This window comes from Kwoniella newhampshirensis, assembly GCF_039105145.1.
Source record: "Kwoniella newhampshirensis strain CBS 13917 chromosome 10 map unlocalized Ctg15, whole genome shotgun sequence".
Taxonomy (NCBI): domain Eukaryota; kingdom Fungi; phylum Basidiomycota; class Tremellomycetes; order Tremellales; family Cryptococcaceae; genus Kwoniella; species Kwoniella newhampshirensis.
This window is the reverse complement of record NW_027118345.1, coordinates 249,511-268,988: the sequence shown is the minus strand read 5'-3', so window position 1 is coordinate 268,988 and position 19,478 is coordinate 249,511. Positions and strand designations below refer to the sequence as shown.

Sequence of the window (19,478 nt, the reverse complement as noted above, 5' to 3'; positions counted from 1 at the left end):
GGGACCTAAATCTCTCGATAAGATAGCGACAACAATTTCGACGGCGTCGAACATTTGAGCTGCTGTCCGTTCGACAACACCTACACCTACATCACCAAAGAAAGAAACCTTGGGAGGCACAAGACAGAATGTTCTACGTGATCGGATTAGGTCTGAGCGATGAGAAGGATATCACCGTGAAAGGCTTCGAAGTGGGTCCGATGGGTACCGAACCATAAGCCATGCTGACGCACTGTGTTCCAGGCGGTAAAGCGATGCGAGCGAGTTTATCTCGAATCGTACACCTCCATCCTGATGGTGGACAAGGAGAAGCTCGTCAGTGAACCGTCGTCTTCTGAAGTTGGATCACTGCTGACCTTGTGGTGATCTCCAACTCTGTCTTTGTGATGGATCACACAGGAAACGTTCTACGGTCGACAAATTATCACGGCCACGCGAGAGCTTGTCGAGCTCGAAGCGGATGAGATCCTGAGGGATGCAGACAAAGTCGACGTCGCCTTCCTGGTCGTTGGTGATCCTTTAGGGTAGGTGGCTCCCTTTCGATCACTCTCGGAGCAATCACAACGTGCCCCCCGTCTCTATCGAGACACCCGATATTGATGTTCGCCCTGTTCGTCCAGCGCAACGACCCACACCGACCTTCTCTTACGAGCCACATCACTTAACATCCCAACATCCGTCATTCACAACGCCTCCATCCTCACGGCACTTGGTTCCACCGGACTTCAGATGTATTCATTCGGTCAGACACTGTCCATGGTGTTTTACACCGAGACTTGGCGACCGGACAGTTGGTACGACCGACTCGAGGAGAATCTCAAGGTCGGGATGCATACTCTTGTGCTATTGGATATCAAGGTCAGGGAACAGAGCGAAGAGAACATGGCTAGGTGAGTGGTGTCGTGTCAAGGGGCAATTCTTCGTGGTAGCGAGCCAAATCTGATGCGATGATCAATCCAGAGGCCGACTCATCTACGAACCCCCACGATTCATGAACCCATCCACTGCTTTCCGACAGATTCTTCTGACCGAGTCTTTACGTCATCCTACTAAATCTTCGTCTTCGTCCTCATCCTCATCCTCATCGGACGACGAAGACGGCTCGGATAAACCCAATGAGGAGCCTACACCGACCCTCCTCGATCCTTCCAAAACCCTCGCCATGTCCTTATCCAGAATCGGTACCCCAACTCAACGCCTAGTTTCAGGTACACTGCTCGAACTCGCCGAGCTGTCCGAGGAGGATTACGGAGGTCCACTTCACAGTATTGTCATTGTCGGGAAGCGGTTACATCCCCTTGAGCTGGAGTACGCTGGGAAGTTTGCCGTTGGTGGGGAGGGTGGGAACTGGTGGAAGGTTGGAAAAGAGGTTTACGGTGTGGAGCGAGAGACATTTTAGACTGTTCAACATGAACGCAGAGTTTCTTACCTGTCTGGCATTGCTACATACATGTCGTGACAATGCTCGTCATGAGAGCGTTTCAATCTCCCCGTGCAAAAAGTTCGGTCCCGGACGATGTCTACACATTACAACTTGCTCTTGATCACACGGACCTCGCTCTTCTCTGCTGGTGGTTTCCATCCGAGCCCCCTATATCTGCGTGGGAATTCTCTCTCAGACCTGGACCCGGAGGAAAGGCAAGACGTAACTCACAATAGTGTCGACGGTGCAGTGCCAAACTCCACGGGCAGCTCCAAACCCTGTACGAGACAGGTCAGCGTTCTGCCTTGGCAAGTCCGCTGACGTACCAATTCATGCACAGCTATCGTCCTCAACATTGAAAAGTGGTGAATGGCATGTAGAGCGCAGTACCACAGCTGCAGATTGAGATTTCAGCGGGAGCGACAGGGCGCAAGCAGGTGCGGCACAACAGACTGAAGTGGAAAGAAGGCTTACCTCTCTGCCAACGGTACTTTTCATTTCCTGCCGAGTCGGCGTGATAGCCAAGACCATGACCTGCTTGTCCATCTCTGCTGCTAAGCCACCTTGTTCTCTCCGCACTCCAGCTTGTCCGGCGACACCACCTGCTGCCTCACTCCCAGTCTCCGGAGACGACAGAGACCGACAGAGATCGCCCCATGCGATCAGATCGTCTCGTATCGATTCCATTGCTCTTTGACACGCTACAAGCGACCGAGCTATGGGTCGACGTGTCGATGGGAGGATAGCATCGTAGTTAATCACCGGAGTGGTTGATGATGATGATGATGATGATGATGACGACGACGAGGTGGATTGAGCATAAAGTGGCAATAAGAATGCTCGGAACGATTCGATCACCTATGAAACAGGTGCATTATCAACGCCACCCGGCAGATCGCAGGAATATCAATATTGTCTTGAGCGTCATAAGGAATGGCTTTCCTTTGACCCACGTCCCCACTCACATGTCTGAAATGTTTACCTAGAGTCCCTCCAGGCATCAACAGACTCGCCCGAACGAGCTGCTCATCCGACCGTATATGATCACGAAGAATATCGACGGCTGAATCGACCAGTGAGATGGACAGTGACAGGAGTGCTTCAGCTCGATCCGACTGTTCCCTGGTCGGCATGGGTACAAGTGTGTGATCCAGCGATGCTTGGGGACGCTGACTGGGCATGTGTAGAGTGTATTTCTGTTCGGAAAGGTAGATTATGTGAAGATACGATCCTGTATGAATGCAGAAAGATAGCCGACCGAGAGAAATAAGTTAGATAGATTTCCACGTGGCGGAGATTGGGCTGAGAACCGGGAACGCGGTGACGACATGGATCAAACCAGAAAGGAAGAACAACCAAGAAAAGATCAAATGCGGGGAGGGGGGGACATCATGGGGAGGGGGAGCGTTGGCGTGGTGAAACTGACAGCGGCGACGGGGTGAAGCATCCTCTCTGCAGTAATCCTGTATGAAAAATCACGTCGACCATGCGACGGTTGCGTTGCCGCACTGTTCGAGAACTGATAATGGACGCTGCGGACCATCAGTCGGCACGATTTCATGCTGTGCTCTACTAGCCAATTTTTCAGTTGACATTTCATCTTGTTTCCTCTTCGCTTCACCCCTCGAGTGGTATCAGTGATCACATATACACACGAGGTGATCAAAAGAGATCAATCATCGCTGATCCAATATGCCCCTTGCTGGTCCTCGTCCAAATCCCAATCCAAATGTACCAAGGACCACCGCCAATCCTACCCCCTACGATTACTCCTCCCCACATGATGACCCAACCTTCCCATCCCCCTCTCTAGCCTCACAGGACCCTTATCCTCCCCGATCAACCTCGTTGAGCGATTCTCAGTTTCCCGAGCCCTTTGCTGGCACGTCTCGGATAACCCGTCCCGCGGACGGTCATAACGTTATGAGAGAGTATCCGAGGTCAGATCGCCATCCACACCATGAAGATGAGCAGGACGTAGGATTGTTAGCCCCTCGTCGGTATGAAGGAGCTGAATACGACCACGCATATGAGAGGGAACACGAAGAATTGTATATGGGCCGAGCGACAACAGGTTCACCATCGCTTGGACCGTGGGATTCAGCTTCACAACAATCACTCCCTCATCATTATGCAGATTTCCCATCATCTCAGAGTCTCCCTGCGAGATATGGCAGGACTACAGAGCAACGCTTGGACCGAAACACCCCGCATGCTGGACTCTCGTACATCGACGAGGATGGGGAATACTACCACTCAGACAAGCAGCGACCTGTGTCCACTTACGTGGTTGGGTCAAGGGACGACGAGGTGGAGATGGGTCTCGTGAGAACCGATGCTGTCGATGATCCATATCGAGCCGTCAAATTCGCAGACTACGAAGAATCGCCTTATCCTTACCCCCCTGCTCAAGACAATTACACGCCGGCAAAGTACATGTCACCGCCGAATCCCCTGTACACGATGCTGCTCTTCCCTACTGGTCTGGATCGATTGCTGGCGCTGTTCAATGTGAGCACAGGGGCGTATCCCGTGGAACAGGCTATAGAGAGAAAACAAAGAGGGTTGGGAGGGCAGAGATGGCCGGTGGCCGCTTGGGGGTTGGCTATAGGTGAGCGCAATCGAAAGTCGAAGCTAAGGAGATGGGAGCGATGATCGTTGACGAACTACTAGTGATGACGGGACTATTGATCTACGAGCTCGTGGCGAATTATCAAGCGATGGGCACGCCCATTGCGATCAGGGTGAGTGAGTAGGCGCGAAATGCGTCAGAGAGATGACCAATATCAATATCACTGTAGCCGTCATTCAACCCTATGGTGAGTGTGCCTACGACATTGGCCCCGATCCTTCGCTAACAAGACCACAGATTGGACCCTCTTCCGAAGTGCTGATCAACATCGGCGCTCGATTTCCACCTTGCATGAAACTCGTCGAAGCGCTTCCTCCGTCCTTCAACCTGGCCTGTTTGAACGACACGTCGAGGTGAATCAGAGCTCTCCAAGCATGGCACGATCTGACGATGCATGTGACTTAGTACCCCTACGACGGCTTGCTCGATCGAAGACATCTGTGGTCATGGTGGTTTTTCTGATGGTGTGCCGAATCGTGAGTCGTCTACATCGATGCCGAGAGGGCGCTGAATGGGTTGTTTTCGCAGAATCCTGGCGCTTTGTCTACCCGGTCTTCCTACATGTCGGAATTATTCACCTCGCTTTGAATATGATCGCCCAAGTCACTGCGGCTGCCCAGGTCGAGCGGGAGATGGGTTTGTTCATTTGATACCGATTAATCTTCAATGCTGATGATCGTCCTTCGCATAGGCACGATTCCATGGTTACTGGTCTACATGGCCGGAGGTACATACGGGTTCATCTTGGGGGGGAACTTTTCTCGAACTGGTATTCCTTCCGCAGGAGCGAGTGGTGCTTTATTCGCAACGGTGTGTGAGGTTTTGATGTAATGCGACCCCTCGCTTATGCGGACAATGACAGAACGCTTGCGTCTTGGTCGACCTGGTGCTTCACTGGAAGTATGAAGAGCGGCCGAAACTCAAGGTGAGTGGGGTGTGAGGTCAAGAAATATAGCGCTGACGAATAAATACGGCAGGCAATTTTGCTTGCTCTCGAATTCATCATCGGTTTCGGCATTGGATATATGTATGTGGAAGCCTCCCTGATTTTCAAGGAAGGAGCTGACGCGACTCTGCTTTAGCCCGAACGCAGTGGACGGTTTGGCTCATCTTGGAGTGGGTGTTTCGTACTTGTCCCTCGCAATGGAGCTGATCCGCGAGACCAACCAGGGCTGGGCGATGGGGATCCTCATGGGCACGATCCTCTACCCTTCCATTTCGGAGACGCGAAGACACCGTTATATCGTATGGGGATGTCGAGTCGTCGCGCTGCCACTGATCATACTCGCGTTTGTGCTCACTTTGAGGAATTTCTGTAAGTGGTCGAAAGATGCAACGATTGAAGAATTCATTCGACTCTGACAACTGCCTGTTGCTTCGAATTGTAGATACCGCCGATCCTGTAAGTGTTCACTTGATGTTGCTTGAATGAGGATATCCACCGGCTGAGCTATGGACTAGAACGCGGCCTGTGAATGGTGCAAATACCTGTCGTGTATTCCAACAAGCTCAAACAATCATTGCTCGGGCACCGTGAGTTTCTCATTCAATTTCAAGGAACCCTCTGACGGTCTCCGCCTCCATCCACAGGGAATCACGGTTACCAACACTTCGCCGACAAAGCGATCGTGGGATATACTCTGACCATTAGACCCTGTCTCGCAGCATGTCACCTTCCAGATTGTTGATAGATGTCCGATTGCCCTGCATTGCATTGATTGTCCACATTACGCGGATCGCATCCGGATTGTAACCTTGCTCTATGTCCGCTCCGTGCGTCATAATCCGCCATCACCGAAGGTTTCAAGCACCCATGGTACAAGCCTCTAGATCAACACGGTCAGCTCTCTTCCCACAATCACATTCGTGAAGCGTACCAGGTCGAAGAGCACACCAATGAGGTTGGAGCGGACTCGCTCTTACCCCCCTGTCCACCATTCTATACCTTATATCGTGCATCCTGGCAATTGCCTTCGCTGCGCCTAGAATGGTTTTTCCGAGTCAGAGCAGTGTCTCTTGCCCAGGAAGGAAGCAAGTACAGACTTCTCGGTTTACCATCTGAACCTGGACCGCTCCAGAACACCTCGGCCGCAGCGGCTGCTCTTGGCCACATTGTGGGTTCGAGGTTGTTTTCGTCGGTCTGTGAAAGAATGGAGTCAACGCGTGGTTCGTCTCGGACTTCCCCAGGAGGATTTAAGCTTGTCAAAGAGTTGAAACAATTGCAATGCAAACCTGTTCTGCCCATAGAGAGGTTTGACCTGTTCGGGGCGTGTTCAGCTTTCGTCCTGGTTGTATATCGGACAACACCACTCACCACCCAAGATCAAGTGCCTTTCTTCGTCTCTCACGTCTTTGAACGGGTCAAATCTAATCACTTGTCAGCAGAGTCTTGCACAACGCTTGAGTTGTGGAGACAAGCGCAATCCGGACGATGAAAGACCCACGAATACATCCTCGCCCAGGTCTTGAGTGGATCACACCATCCCGGTCCGCCACCTTCTTCTGTGATCCAGCCGCTTTGTCCGCAGTCCTGCGACACACAACAGGGTCAGTGAGGGGTCGTCGTAGAGTAACATTCGGTGGACTGACGAGGTAGAAGTAGTCTGCGGAAGCGTGGACGATCCTGTAACCTTGATCTAATACTCTCCTTGCATCTTTCGAATTCACCCAGATATCCACGATGGTGTCGTTAGTGAGCGATGGCATTGCGCCGTGATCCAGGACCTGGTGTTGTCAGCGGGGTTTCCCAACCACACATGACGGAGAGTGGACCCACCATCTCCTGCCATACCACCGGTGTGATCCCCTTGTCTCGCAAAGCAGCGTGTGTCTCGTTCGTGAAGACGTCCAGCGCATCGTCAAGAGTCCATCCGTTGGCAGCCAATGCAGCTGTTGTCGGACCATCCTCGCTCTGGATGCATCGGGGTTCTTGATCAGTACAACCACAACAACGGCGAAGGAAGAGTGGGCGGAAGACGACTCACCATACAGTTCATGTTGATCTCGTCTCCGCCGGTGCTCATATACCTACTCTTTGCCAAGCCTGCTACGTCTGCAAGGACCGCTTCGGTGAAGGTCGTAGTGGCCTGATCAGCAAATCGAAGTTGACCTGCTGGAGGTTGATGTGCGAATTGCTTGTATGGTGTTGACTCGAAGCATGCGATGTGGTCAGGGTGAGAGAGGGCTATGGCAGCTGTATGACCAGGGGTGTCGATCTCGAGGAGGACGTCGATTCCGCGCTGACAAAAGGGATCGATATGAGAAGGGCTGCGACCGTACAAGAGGACGAACGTCGCTCACCTCTCCTGCATACTTGACGATCTCTTTGACATCCTCTTCCGTGTAGACTTCCTCAGGACTGTAAGCACCTTCGCTGGCCAGTTCAGGGAACCCCTTCAAGACGAGCGGCCACGAGTTGGAGTCTGTGACGTGCCAGTGAAACACGTTGAGCTTGACCAAGGACATTGTGTCGAGTATCTGTGGTGAGCAAGGACTTCAGTGTACGCCATTGTGACGATATGTCTTCTCCTCGGCCCACCTTGAGAATACTTTGAATCGAGAAGTAATTCCTCGAAGTGTCTAATAAAACAGCTCTCCATCCGAACGCTGGTTTATCCTCGATCTCGTACGGTGCATGCGGTGCGTAGGCCACTTTTTCACCTTTCCCTCTTCTAGACGAGGGCTCGAGGGTATACCACAGACCTTCGAATGTGGTCAATCCTCTAAACGCACCCAGAGCACCTCCGGTCGTGATCTTCGCAGCGCCATGGAGAGGTATGCTGAGATTGTACGCTTCGTGATCTGGACGAGTCTCTACTGGTGAGACCGATTGATCAAAAATCGTCGAACCGTCGTAATTCGTCAGATGGACAATCAATGAGTCGAGATATCTATCGCACTTGCCAGCGTACAAGAATTTCGCCCCGTGATCAGGCGATAGATAGGTCATTCCTATCTTTGCGAGATTCTGCTCTGTCCGCTTGAGCCCGCGCAGAAGATCATCTGGGGGTTCATGTCCGTCCAATGAGGCTGTATCGAGTGAGATGGTAAAGGTCGAAGACAGACAAAGAGGGGTAGATCCATCGCCGGTGAAGTGTCGCAGAGGAAGCGGTACGAGATTGAGCGGGGAGGAGTCGGCGGACAGTACGAGAGAAGTGGGGAAGAAAGCTGGAAGAAGGTACCGTGCGATGTCTGTTATGATCATGGCGAGGGCGAGGTTGAGGATGAGGATTCTGAATGCACCGGTGAACAAATGCAAAGGACTTGGATGAAATCTATAATCATGATAAGATATATACGGATTCGTGGGTGGTGACCGGATAAGTGGAGGGTATCATGCGGTCTTATCCGTTGATGCTCGGAGCAGTGACCGAAAGGGAATGATGGCAAAGAGTCGGGGTGGACTTATCTCGCCGTGTTACCCGGAGCAAACCGCATGTCATGCATCTGTCGACCTGTTTACATCTGAACCGCCTACATACTTGAGCTGATCTCAACAAGTGACCAGATTCGATCCACCGAAAGGGTTATCAAACTCGAAGCCGTATCGACCACCGCCGTTATCTTTGTCCTTCTTCTGCGCTCCAGCACGTTTCGCTCGTTTACTTGCTCGCGCGCGACATGTCACCGACGGGGATGATGAAGTGACTGGTATCTTTCGTGAGCATACCAGCGAGAGCGGTGTATGCTGCGATGGCTGCTGTCAACTGGAGGGGCCATGGGGGATCAGCTCAAGACACGCGATGATACTTGATTGTATAACCTACGATACCAAATCCGCCACCCGCTTTGGTCGCTGTCACACTGCCTGCAAGGAATCCCGCGGCTCTGAACAGTGACGCAGTGCATTAGCCATGACTAGAGCAGGTATCGAGCAATTCCACGTCGCACTCACAGCAACCAAAAGGTGATATCCAGGAAGAAGAAGAGGGACACAAGGGCGACAGACGATTTGAGTGAGGCGATGAGGAAGAAGAAAGTCACGATACCCCACGTGATGAGGTACAGACCGAGGGCACTGTCAAGCTCGTGGACTTCGGTACCGTATGCCGCGACGACTTCAAATTGGGGGATGTAGAGGGCTGTGGGAGCAGGGTGAGCTTGGCCAAGAGATGGTTCGCGGGCTACTCACTGGCAAAGGAGAGCCAGAAACCACCGTATGATGAGAAAGCAGTAGCCTGTGTATGCCGTCAGTCTCATCTCCCCTCGGGTTGGAGCGACCACTCACACCAAAGGTGTTTCCACATGCCCACTCTTCGATACCCGCGACCAATTGCGCCAGGCCACCGTACCCAAGAGCCATACCGAGGATGACATTGGGTGTGGTGATTCCTCGTGCTCGGACGTTGTAGAGGGAGAGTAGGAAGGTGGTGGCAGCGAAACTGGTGCACGATCAGCGATGAGGCGAACAGGGCGAGGTGACATGGAGCTCCTCTGACATGCGCACTCACCTCATCAAACCCAATGGCGCGGGATTGGCAAACTTCCTGTGGAAGACGGGAAACGCCGGTTGACTGGTGTCCATGGGGTGTCCACCGGGAGTGATGAACCTGGTCATCGGTCCACCACCCCCTTGAAACCCGTTCTGGTTCGATCCGAGACCATAAGACGCGTTCGAGTTTTGGTTCTCGTTGGCGATGTTGTTGTTGTGCGTCTCGTCGTGAGCGGTCAAGCCGTGTCCGATCTTGGGTTCAGCCATTGTGTGTGTGTGTGTGTAGATTATCAGTTTAGAATATCTGTGAGGTTATCTGCGTATGCTACAAAGTGAACGATCGGAATATATATAGCGGATGCCGTCGAGAGATGGTCTCGATGAAATGATTTCTCTCCCTGCAGACGTTATAAACATCATCCACATCAAAACGGATCATAACCGAACATAACCGGAAATCAACAGAGAGTAGACATCCCCAAAGGAAAGGAAAGGAAAATCACGTTGACACAGACAGCTGACCGGGATGAAACCCAAATATCCAGAGAGAGTACACAGAAAGCCAAGATTTTCCTCCTGCAAGGTGTGAGTGAGTAGACAGACGTCCAGTTGTCCCACTACCGCTGCCAGACGGCGCCAAAAGATTCAAAGAAGCAGAGCCCCCGCAAGTCCCCGTGGGAATCCCGCATGCGAAGATGTACATACTCCCCGGGTCCCCGGTAAAAACAAGCAACAGAAAAGATGCATCAGTCACTGTATGATCCGACTAAATCCTAACCCCAACAGGTTAGTGTGCAGACGAGGATCTTTTGGATCCCTCTTCAGCATCGTCTGGTCGTCGATAACGGAAACCGTCGGTCTCAGACTGCAGTTCAGAGCAAATCAGGTGATTCGTGATCGTGGCGCATCAATCGCCGGTTAAGTCGCGAAAGAGGACGTAACCGAGCAAGCAGACCATAACCTACCAGATTGTTGGAACGCTTTTTTTTTATTTTTCATTAGACCTTTGCTTCTATCACCGGTATTTCCGTAATCGTAAGCAACTCGCTTCCATATCACGTTGTTGGAAAGAGCTAAACATAGACTACATCGGCTCCTTCGGACCTCGGTGAGGTGGATCACCGGGGGATGAGGCTTGGCATCGAGTCGCCCATCAACAGACATACATAAGCCGGTGGGGACATGTAAGTTACATACGCTTGCATGGTATGTCCTTACGACACTGCTCACCTATGCTCCAACAGTCTGTACTTTTGTCCTTTCGCGACCAAATGGGTGTGGACAGACATATTGATCATCGCTGTCGCCTTGCTTACGATTAGAGCTCAAATCGAGAACATGCAGCATCCCAAGGGGTTCAGAGTACTCGCTATCTCAAGGCTTGTACATGTAAGAATCGATGATACCGATGACTCGTCAAGTCGTTGGCTCAGCAAAAGGCTTCCAACGCCGGGATCGTCCTGTAGGATGTCACGATTGGCCTTGCAGATTCAAGCGACCACAGACTGAAGTGTCACCGTCGCAGCCCCGAGAGTTTCTTGGTATTTATAACTTATTTGTGTGGATTGGTATGTGATAATGCAAGGGAAGTCCTCCAGCGTTGGTGAACCAGGCGGAGCCGGTGAACACGCTTCCTTTTGTGCCAGAAAGTATGGTGAAACTCGGCATACCCATACCTATACCCATTCCAAGCTGCAGCCACCGGCACTCCTTCGTCAACTCTGACTTGCCTCGTGTAGTCTTTGAATGACCAGAATTCGAAGTAGACAATCAAGATGCCGGTGTTCGAACCAATCATCGAAACCTCTGATTCGCTCAGTAAGCGTCTGAGGGACGCTATTACAGCTTCCTGCTCTTGGTGTACAAGCTGCTCTCCATCTTGCTTAGGCAACAAAGTGCTGTCGCTGACGCCTCAGACTAGACATACTTCTTCTACCGAGTTGGGGGAGTCATGGTACATTCCAGCGCCCTTTGTACCCTCGAGATCGATAAATGGTTGGAGATCGTCTTGCTCAAGTGTATCCGCCCACAGACGAAATAACCTATCTCGTTAACTTACCCTTTACAAAGAGGGAAGGTACCGCTTAGTCGGAGCTATGATCGAGTACAGTTTCATTCGCCACCAGTAAGTTAAGTGACGTGATTTCCTTGTGCCCAGTCTGCGAGGTCGGTGAGGGTAGCTGGTTTTCAGTGTCCTCCCACCGGGAGGGCTTGTTGGGGCGTGAGTCGAAATGCCTTTGTGTTCACTTTATCGACCTGGCTGACGATGACTCGACCAAAGGGCTCTCTAGCAATTTCTCACGCTTTGCAAGGTCTTGAGGATGGGGGAAGGGCGATCTGCTGAATCCGCAGCGAATGATGTTAAGGCAGGTGGCGCAGGAAGCGGGAGCGGCCTGGCCCTGGTGGAATTGTCGGGTAGAACACAGTACAGATAATGATAGTATCCCCTATCGTGATAACAGTAGCAGACATGTAAGGTCAGTAGTCGCGCGATTGCCTTTGTGATCCACCGCATCGAGCGCTATCACCAGACACATACTATTTATCCTCGGAGTGAAGCGTCAAGAGGCATACGATATCATAACCTCCAAGTGATGGATCCGATCGAATCTAGTCATGTTTGTGCATGAGGTAACTTATTTTGCAGAGAAAGCGTGGTGTAATGAGAGTAGAGGTGGAAACTTGCATGTCAATCCCACCACCGTGTTCATGAGCCCCGGCGAAGTCACTGCTGGCGTTCGCCATGGGGCCACGAGGGTCGCAGAGGCACTGAAGGCGGGGACGAGCACAGGATCCCAACTACTGTGTTAGAGGTCAACGTTGTCTGTGTCTTCGAACGTCTGGCAAGCTGAAAGAGAAGCATTCCAGCTCCGTGTCCATGCTGCACCAATCGAATTCACGTCTCGTTCCGAGGCTGCGCGCAAAGATAGCTAAAGAACGATACTGGACTTTTTGGTCAGGAGCAGACACCGCCATAACGAAGCTCATCTGCTGTGATTATCCTGTTTCCTTGAATCCGTTTCCGCTCTTAGCCTGATCTTTTCGCAGCGCCGACCCATGGGATCGCCGTACCCTTTGGCCCATCGTATCAGTCAGCAGTCGGCTCGATAGCGGCATCAATATTATTTCTACCTCTTCCAGTCTCCTCGTGCACCAACAGAGCGGCCCGACTCTAACAAGACCGTTCCAGAAGATCTAGATACTGAATATCATCTCCCACGGTGACACTGTGGCGCCACATTCTTCGTCTCGCCATTCCGCTATGTCGGCCGCGAGGAACTCTGGAACCCTCTGTCGTTCTCCATCATCAAGGTTGCTTGCACGGTCAGTGGGCCCCGGCAAGTCGCCATGACACTCAAGATCGGACAACAGGGTCCACCGGCGACGTAAGCGTAAACGGTTCCGCACGATGACTGGCCTGTCAAGAAAGGTGAGAGCGACGATCCGCGGGTCGCGACGGATTGCCAAGTGATTGATGGGTTCATGCTTTCACTGTGCAGTCTTGATTCATGGTCAATCCCAGGTTCAGATCATGACTCTGGCGTCTCGATGAAGCTTTCAGATCAGATCACATGGACAGGGAGTCCATCTCAGACTAAAATCCGTCTGCTATCGCGTCAGACGAGTAGATGCACTGTGTAATGCTCCAGGCCCTAGACCGACCGTACCCGCACTTTCTGCACATGGTAATGATTGCTCGCCGTACTTCACACACACACACACACTCATGTCTCGGAAGCCGACCCTTCTCGAAAAATGCGACGATGTAATGTCCTGATGGATTCCGAGATGCCAACTTCATCGGGACGGAATTACTCCGCCAACTGTCACCTGGGCACTACAGTAAGCCAATTTTTGTCGCGAGAATGGACGTCCAAATCCGATATATGCATAGAGATCATCTCCAGATAGGCTACACACGACTCGGTCAAAGATCGTTCCACCGTCACTCCAAGAAGAACAGAGCGTTGACGATCAGCCAAACCACTCCAGCCGGCCAAGCGACCGCCAACACTTCCCTCCAACTCTTGCCCACCACACCATTTCTCGATTTCCACAACCACCTCGCGAACGCTTTTCCTTTCTTCCACACCCCTCTTCTCCCACCCGACGCGGGCAAAGCATCCACCACATAATTGTACATGGATCTCTCCTTTTTGCTCGCTGCGGACGACCAGTCTGAGTTGGTCAGTGCGCGAGGCATCGTCACACGTCTGACCGGATGCGGCGCTGATGATCCTAACCCCGGAGAATTGAGGGACATCCCGTTGAGTGCGGTAAGATTGGATGAGGAGACTCGACGTAAGGTTTGGTTGGATCCTGTGCCGAATGGGAAATGAGTTCCCTGAGGCGTTGTCAGACCTAGTCCGGCAGCGCCGTTCGCTGCTGTAAGCAATCCTGAATCCCCGTTCGACTCGCCGCGATGATCATTCATGTAGATGAATGACGATCTCCGTGACATGTTGGGGGGAGTAGGGGATGATGTGTATGTTTCCCGGTAGGACGGACCTGATTCGATATCCTCGTCCGTTCGACCAAGTGACGATTGTATGTAGCCCCCGGCCGGTTTCTCTTCGCTGAAAGATGCGCGCGGGCTGCCAAACGGCGAGACTGGCGCAGAGACGGATGACGACCGATTCGGTGTCAGCTGCTCACTGTTGTATCGCATCGGTCGTGGCATGGAAGTGGTGACGCCGGTGCTGATTGAGGTCATGCCGGCAAGTTGTTGTGAAGACTTTCGTGAAGGCAGAGTGAGGGGAACGGGTCGGTCGGATACGCCTCGTCTACTTAGAAGAGTTGCACTACTCGGTATGATCTCCGTGCTGACAAGAGCCGGGCTGAGCCTGTTCTTCAGATCCCCATACACGCTGTGGCCCGCAGCATTCCACCGTTGATAAGCGGCACGGATGTTTGTTCCCAAGAGGTATAGTGTCGTAATGATAGCGAGGGGAATATACACCCTAGAGTAGACACCCAGCTGGTCGGGCAGGAAGCATGGTCTATCCGCGTGAGTCAGGGACGCAGCGTATGCGTTGGGTTGGGGAGGAACTAGTGATAAGAGCTGGAAGCCTGGTCGACGGATTCCAGTTGACGAAGAGAAGGACTTGATGGTGACTTCGCGGATGCCGTTGGGGTGAGTGTGTTCACAATAGTCGTGGTCGTCGCCGCTGTGGTGTTCGAGCAATTCAGTGACAAGCTCGACCCGATTCGTAGTGCACTCACCTAAAGACGATACTCGGTTGCAAAGCTTCCAATAGAAATTTGGACGTCTCACTGCCGAGCAGATTCTGATATCCCGGTCCCGCGCCTTTTGATATCCTCCCTCGTTCTCTCAGCGGACCACAGGTGGAAGCCTCGGGTCGAGCAAGAGGTATATGTGAGATTAGTATTCGCGGTGCGGGTGGTGGTTCTGCGTAGTGTGTCAGCATATCCGATTGAATGGCGACCGTCCCAGTAGCACGATTGCAGCCGAGAGGTCGCCCTCGTGATCACTTTGAACGGGATGGTAAGCCCTAAAAAACTCACCATCTCCTAAATCCTTCACAAACTCGATGACACCCCCTTCCACACCATCCCACTCCCCGAACTGCATCTCTGCCGCGTATCGTCTGTAGTCCTCCTCCACCAACCCCACCGCATCCAACATGATCAGACTGTGATTCGCAATGGGCAAAATGGCATTGGGCGGTGAGAAATGTTGCGCATACCGATCCCGTGAGTGGGGCGAGAACATTTTGTTCGGTCCCAAAGGGATGTCGTGATTTCCCGGGACAAAGTGCATGGGGACGTTTGGAGGGAGTTGAAATATGGATTTGAACGAGTTGTAATATTCCTCGTATCTGCGAGGCTGAGTCAGCGAGTGCCAAGACATGACCAGCACCTCGACCTACTCTTCGTCACTCATCACCCCTCTGCCCCAGTCCAGCATATCGCCCACGACAATGACCGCGTCTACTCTGCCCAACCTCATCACCACGTTCCAGCTCTTGCGCATGAACAGCTCGTCCATCTGCTGTTTGAGCCAGTTCACCCATGGTCTGCTATCTGGCGCATAGGACAGTCGAGGATGAGGTACATGTGTGTCCGCGAGGAGCACGACATGGGTTGGGGGAGCTGACAGAGAAGGGTGAGACCGCCGCAGCACGGAGTCTGGAAATCGACATGTTGACAACGAGTGGAAGAACTGTACGGGGTTTAGCTCGGATAGCGTATCATCTTAGCTGACACTCACGTCGCCGACCTGATGCATGTGACGTCAGCATTCGTCTTTCCCCACTCGCAAAGACCACAACCCACCTCGAACCAAATCACCAGAACCACCCAGCCAAACCTCAACGCCAGCAGCTGCGTGCCTCTCGCCCTCAATCCGCTCTTCCTTCCTCGACCAGGACCACCATTCGCTAGGCCATTGTTCAACACCGGCGATCGTGAATTTGGGGACAAGTGCATATGTGCAGCTGCGTGGTGATGCTACGCACACTCGATTGTCGTCTGACTCGTGGTCGCGAGGCGGAGAGGTGATGTGGACGTGGAAAGCGGACCGATCGGATAGCAGATGGACGATGACAGGATCAAGAATCACAACAACACAAAGATCAAGTGCAATCGTACTCTCTCACACACATACACTCTCTCTCTATCTTCTCCCCGTTTTGAGTGTATCTGTGTGTATCTCGAAGCGATCGTGATAAGCTTTCCTCCAACGAAAAGAGATGCCGTGATGAGGATCCCGAAAACCGGGAGAGTTGAAATGAAACACAAACGTCGTTATGTTGTTGCACGACGCGCTCGATCCGACTATCGCCACGCAGCAAAAGGAGATGAGGCTGATAACCAGTGTTGTCTGCCTGATATCCCACACATCCCCTCTCCTTTTCAACGTGTCAACTCCAAATCCCGATCAATCATGACACTGTGGCACCAATCCAGAGTGACGAATGGGAAGGAAATGACGACATGAATAATTGTTCCCCCCTATCCCTCCTACTCTTCAACCCCCCCCTCCCCCTCGTCACAGCCCAGTGCCGCGTCCCCACCTAACAAGATAAAATCAACTCGTTTCCATCTCTCTTCTCTTCTCTCATCATCAAACTTACATCACAGTCAAAGCGTTCATACTCACATCAACTGAGATAAAGTCAATAGAATCGTCACGGTGAGTCAAGGCTTCCATATCAGCCATGCTGCTCTTCCCGAGACGAGGGAGATAAACCTTGCAACGATACGTCATCGTGTCGTGTGCACTCGACGTCGACCTTATCCAGTCTCGAGTGCATCCGACCTCGAGCACGCTGCGTGGGACGTGGAGGCTACTCTTGATGTCGACTTAATATTCCATCATGCTGACAACCCGCTCCTCAATCTAGATGGCCGCCCCTCAATCCCAACAGATCAAACAAAACTTCCTCAACCACCCTTACACCCAGCAAGCGTCCAAGTTTGCCAGTGGTCAGGTGAACGCTCTTGATGCGGAGGTGAGTCCGCTGTTTAACGTATTGCCCGCCATCCCCGCTGAGACCTCCCACAGCTCAACCGATACCCCATGCTTCGTCAACTCGAGCAACAGACCAAGGTCCCCAAGGCTTACGGTGTGCTCGCCCTCGGTGCTTCGTGAGTGTGGCTTGTTTGCTCGGTGGCACCTCCGCTGACTCTCTCTCAGCTCCGTCGTTCTCATCTTCTTCAACTTCCTCGGTCTCGCCCAGCCCGTCTCCAACCTCATCGGCTGGGTCCTCCCCGCCTACCTTTCTGTTCAGGCTATCGAGTCTCCTCAATCCAACGATGACAAGCAGTGGTTGACTTACTGGGTGAGTGGCTCCTTTCATTCACAGCTCGACCCTCACTAATAGCTCTTCAGGTCGTCTTCGGCTCATTGAACCTCGCCGAGTCTTGGGGTGTCCGAGCCATTCTCTACTGGGTCCCTCTGTACTTCGTTTTCAAGACTCTCTTTACCATCTGGCGTGAGTCCACCCCATTCTTCCTGCCAAGTTCACCCACTGACTGGCCGTTCAGTCATGCTTCCTGCCACACGAGGCGCCGAGGTCCTTTACCACAATGTTCTCCGACCTCTCATCGGTAACGTCAAGACCCGAGCCCAGGCTACCACCGGCCAGACCAACCCCTTCGCCAAGGACCAGAGCTTCAACCCCGCCGGTACCACCGCGCCTTCCAGCTTCGAGCGTGAGTCGATGGTGTCCTCCGATAGATATCAGGCTGATTAGGTGTCGTCACAGACGAGAAGACTCTTTAAATGAGAAAAACGCGACCCTCGCACGCCACTTGCCCGCTTAACGACCATTATCTGAATGCTTGGCGTACGAATCAACGATAATTCTTTTCGCCCCCTTTTCTCTTTCTCTAATTTGGCGGTGGAGCGTAGATAATGTCAGAAGTTATGTAGTGGATGAAATGATGAACGATCGGTAGTTTAGCGGGGTGGGTCTGCGCTCTGGGCTGGATGGTCGGTTCAAAATATCAGATCCGCAAGACTCCTGTGCATCAACCGGACACAGAAAACTAGTTTACACAATCCCTACGCCTGATCCTTCTTGATCATATCTTGATAGCCACAAAGTCTGAGCAGATTCCGTTGCAGCATGGCAATTGTCATGACACCGACTGAAGGTACGTAGATGGATGCCTGAGTGTTTCGCGTCAGCAAGCATATCATGCCAGCGTCCAACACCACTCACCCTCTCTCTCACATCGCTCTCAAAGTTTTTCTCCCCAGCAACATTGACACAGACACAACCATCCTTCAGATGTTGAGTAGGGACCTTGTATGAGGTGACGGGAACCGCGGAAATGACCACGTCGGAGATGGAAAGTGCTTGAGCGAGAGTTATATCCGGTAGTGGGGTGACGATGTGATGAGGATTGGATTTAGTGGTTGACGCGGCGGGTCTTTTAGAGAACTCCACAATGGCTGGGGTTGATCAGCGTGGATCCCTAAGCATATACTCACAATCTACGTCAACGCTGATGACTCGTGCACCGTCATTTGCGAGCAAAGCGGCCAATGGTCGACCGACCACCTCGGATCTGCAACGACGTAAATGAGCCCATTTCTCAAGCACACCTTCAACCCGCTCACCGGTTGATCACCGTGATGACCTTCCCCCTAGCCCTATCTCCATACTCTAGCATTTTGTTGTACACGCCCAGATGCTCGAGGACCTTGACGATAGCCAAAGGCGTACACGGTAAAATTGACTTGACGGTACCCTCGGGCGCCTCGTCCGAGGAAGTTTTGGTGAGGGGTGTAGGGAGATGAGAGGCAGGGATGGGACGAAGAGTCAAGGGGTTGATGAATCGGACGCTGCGGTGCGATTAGTTCTGACATTGTGGGAGAGACATGCAACACACTTGTGGTACAGGTTGAACAAGAACTGATGGTTCAACCCTTCCACGTCTTTTTGAGGCGACACCACCGATTGGAGGTATTGATCCTGCGGCGTGTCAGTGAGGTGATCGAAGCCGAGCTACTTGAGCTACCCACCTGACGACCACCATATATAGGATAGTAGACCATGATTCCGTCGACCTCGGCATCATCGTTCGCCTACCGGCTTCGCATCAATACGACTCCTGTTTCGAGAGGCAAAACCTACACACCTCCAGAATCGCCTCCTCCACTTCGATCCCCACACCTTGACCGTCCAGTCCCTCCCTCGCCTCGCCCACGAGCCTCAACTCGAAGTCGATCCCGATCTGCTCGCAAGCCTTCTTGGTGAACTCTGCGTAAGTCCTCGCATCATCCTTCTTGGTCGCGAGGATCCCGACGAGATGAGGTGGTCGTCGTGCAAATCTCTCGCTGGCCATCGCTGCGAGCAGCTCGGTCTTGAAAGGGGTGTGGACCTTTCCAGCGGTCACCAGGAGACCTTGTGAGGTGGACATGGTTGCGGTCGAGGGTACTTTGGTAGCGCTCAATTTTATATGACCTTTCACGAACCAAATAGAGTCAATAGGTTGATCTCACCCAACTTTCTTCGTAA

General features: G+C 52.4%; 8 protein-coding genes across 8 annotated transcripts; 3 read left to right on the top strand and 5 right to left on the bottom strand.

The window, feature by feature from the left end:
• Positions 1-128: 128 nt before the first annotated feature.
• IAR55_007056 (diphthine synthase) lies at positions 129-1,399 on the top strand (the record flags this gene model as incomplete). The annotated part of the gene is made up of 5 exons (XM_066950132.1): positions 129-191; positions 244-315; positions 400-524; positions 621-890; positions 961-1,399. The coding sequence occupies 5 exons, from the start codon at positions 129-131 to the stop codon at positions 1,397-1,399; spliced, it is 969 nt and encodes a 322-aa protein (XP_066799347.1).
• Positions 1,400-1,527: 128 nt separating this feature from the next.
• IAR55_007055 (uncharacterized protein) lies at positions 1,528-2,604 on the bottom strand (the record flags this gene model as incomplete). Its single annotated transcript, XM_066950131.1, has 5 exons — positions 1,528-1,597; positions 1,655-1,701; positions 1,750-1,818; positions 1,898-2,281; positions 2,389-2,604. The coding sequence occupies 5 exons, from the start codon at positions 2,602-2,604 to the stop codon at positions 1,528-1,530; spliced, it is 786 nt and encodes a 261-aa protein (XP_066799346.1).
• Positions 2,605-3,115: 511 nt separating this feature from the next.
• IAR55_007054 (uncharacterized protein) lies at positions 3,116-5,699 on the top strand (the record flags this gene model as incomplete). The annotated part of the gene is made up of 14 exons (XM_066950130.1): positions 3,116-4,034; positions 4,097-4,167; positions 4,225-4,242; positions 4,293-4,408; positions 4,461-4,531; positions 4,584-4,691; positions 4,747-4,865; positions 4,918-4,980; positions 5,033-5,082; positions 5,138-5,171; positions 5,226-5,370; positions 5,444-5,457; positions 5,517-5,588; positions 5,646-5,699. The coding sequence occupies 14 exons, from the start codon at positions 3,116-3,118 to the stop codon at positions 5,697-5,699; spliced, it is 1,854 nt and encodes a 617-aa protein (XP_066799345.1).
• A 159-nt stretch (positions 5,700-5,858) lies between these two features.
• IAR55_007053 (uncharacterized protein) lies at positions 5,859-8,259 on the bottom strand (the record flags this gene model as incomplete). Its single annotated transcript, XM_066950129.1, has 11 exons — positions 5,859-5,881; positions 5,933-6,037; positions 6,099-6,195; positions 6,288-6,313; positions 6,370-6,422; positions 6,500-6,585; positions 6,645-6,779; positions 6,832-6,966; positions 7,040-7,294; positions 7,356-7,532; positions 7,594-8,259. The coding sequence occupies 11 exons, from the start codon at positions 8,257-8,259 to the stop codon at positions 5,859-5,861; spliced, it is 1,758 nt and encodes a 585-aa protein (XP_066799344.1).
• Positions 8,260-8,656: 397 nt separating this feature from the next.
• Positions 8,657-9,753, bottom strand: IAR55_007052 (uncharacterized protein; the record flags this gene model as incomplete). The annotated part of the gene is made up of 6 exons (XM_066950128.1): positions 8,657-8,761; positions 8,822-8,882; positions 8,950-9,136; positions 9,187-9,232; positions 9,283-9,436; positions 9,506-9,753. 6 exons carry the CDS (start codon positions 9,751-9,753, stop codon positions 8,657-8,659), a joined length of 801 nt encoding a protein of 266 aa, XP_066799343.1.
• A 3,679-nt stretch (positions 9,754-13,432) lies between these two features.
• On the bottom strand, positions 13,433-15,936 carry IAR55_007051 (uncharacterized protein; the record flags this gene model as incomplete). Its single annotated transcript, XM_066950127.1, has 6 exons — positions 13,433-14,654; positions 14,710-14,896; positions 15,013-15,326; positions 15,378-15,670; positions 15,719-15,727; positions 15,784-15,936. 6 exons carry the CDS (start codon positions 15,934-15,936, stop codon positions 13,433-13,435), a joined length of 2,178 nt encoding a protein of 725 aa, XP_066799342.1.
• Positions 15,937-16,853: 917 nt separating this feature from the next.
• On the top strand, positions 16,854-17,734 carry IAR55_007050 (protein YOP1; the record flags this gene model as incomplete). The annotated part of the gene is made up of 6 exons (XM_066950126.1): positions 16,854-16,961; positions 17,015-17,097; positions 17,147-17,291; positions 17,342-17,444; positions 17,497-17,664; positions 17,718-17,734. The coding sequence occupies 6 exons, from the start codon at positions 16,854-16,856 to the stop codon at positions 17,732-17,734; spliced, it is 624 nt and encodes a 207-aa protein (XP_066799341.1).
• Positions 17,735-18,016: 282 nt separating this feature from the next.
• IAR55_007049 (uncharacterized protein) lies at positions 18,017-19,380 on the bottom strand (the record flags this gene model as incomplete). The annotated part of the gene is made up of 7 exons (XM_066950125.1): positions 18,017-18,124; positions 18,177-18,398; positions 18,456-18,525; positions 18,578-18,802; positions 18,850-18,932; positions 18,983-19,045; positions 19,099-19,380. The coding sequence occupies 7 exons, from the start codon at positions 19,378-19,380 to the stop codon at positions 18,017-18,019; spliced, it is 1,053 nt and encodes a 350-aa protein (XP_066799340.1).
• Positions 19,381-19,478: the final 98 nt, after the last annotated feature.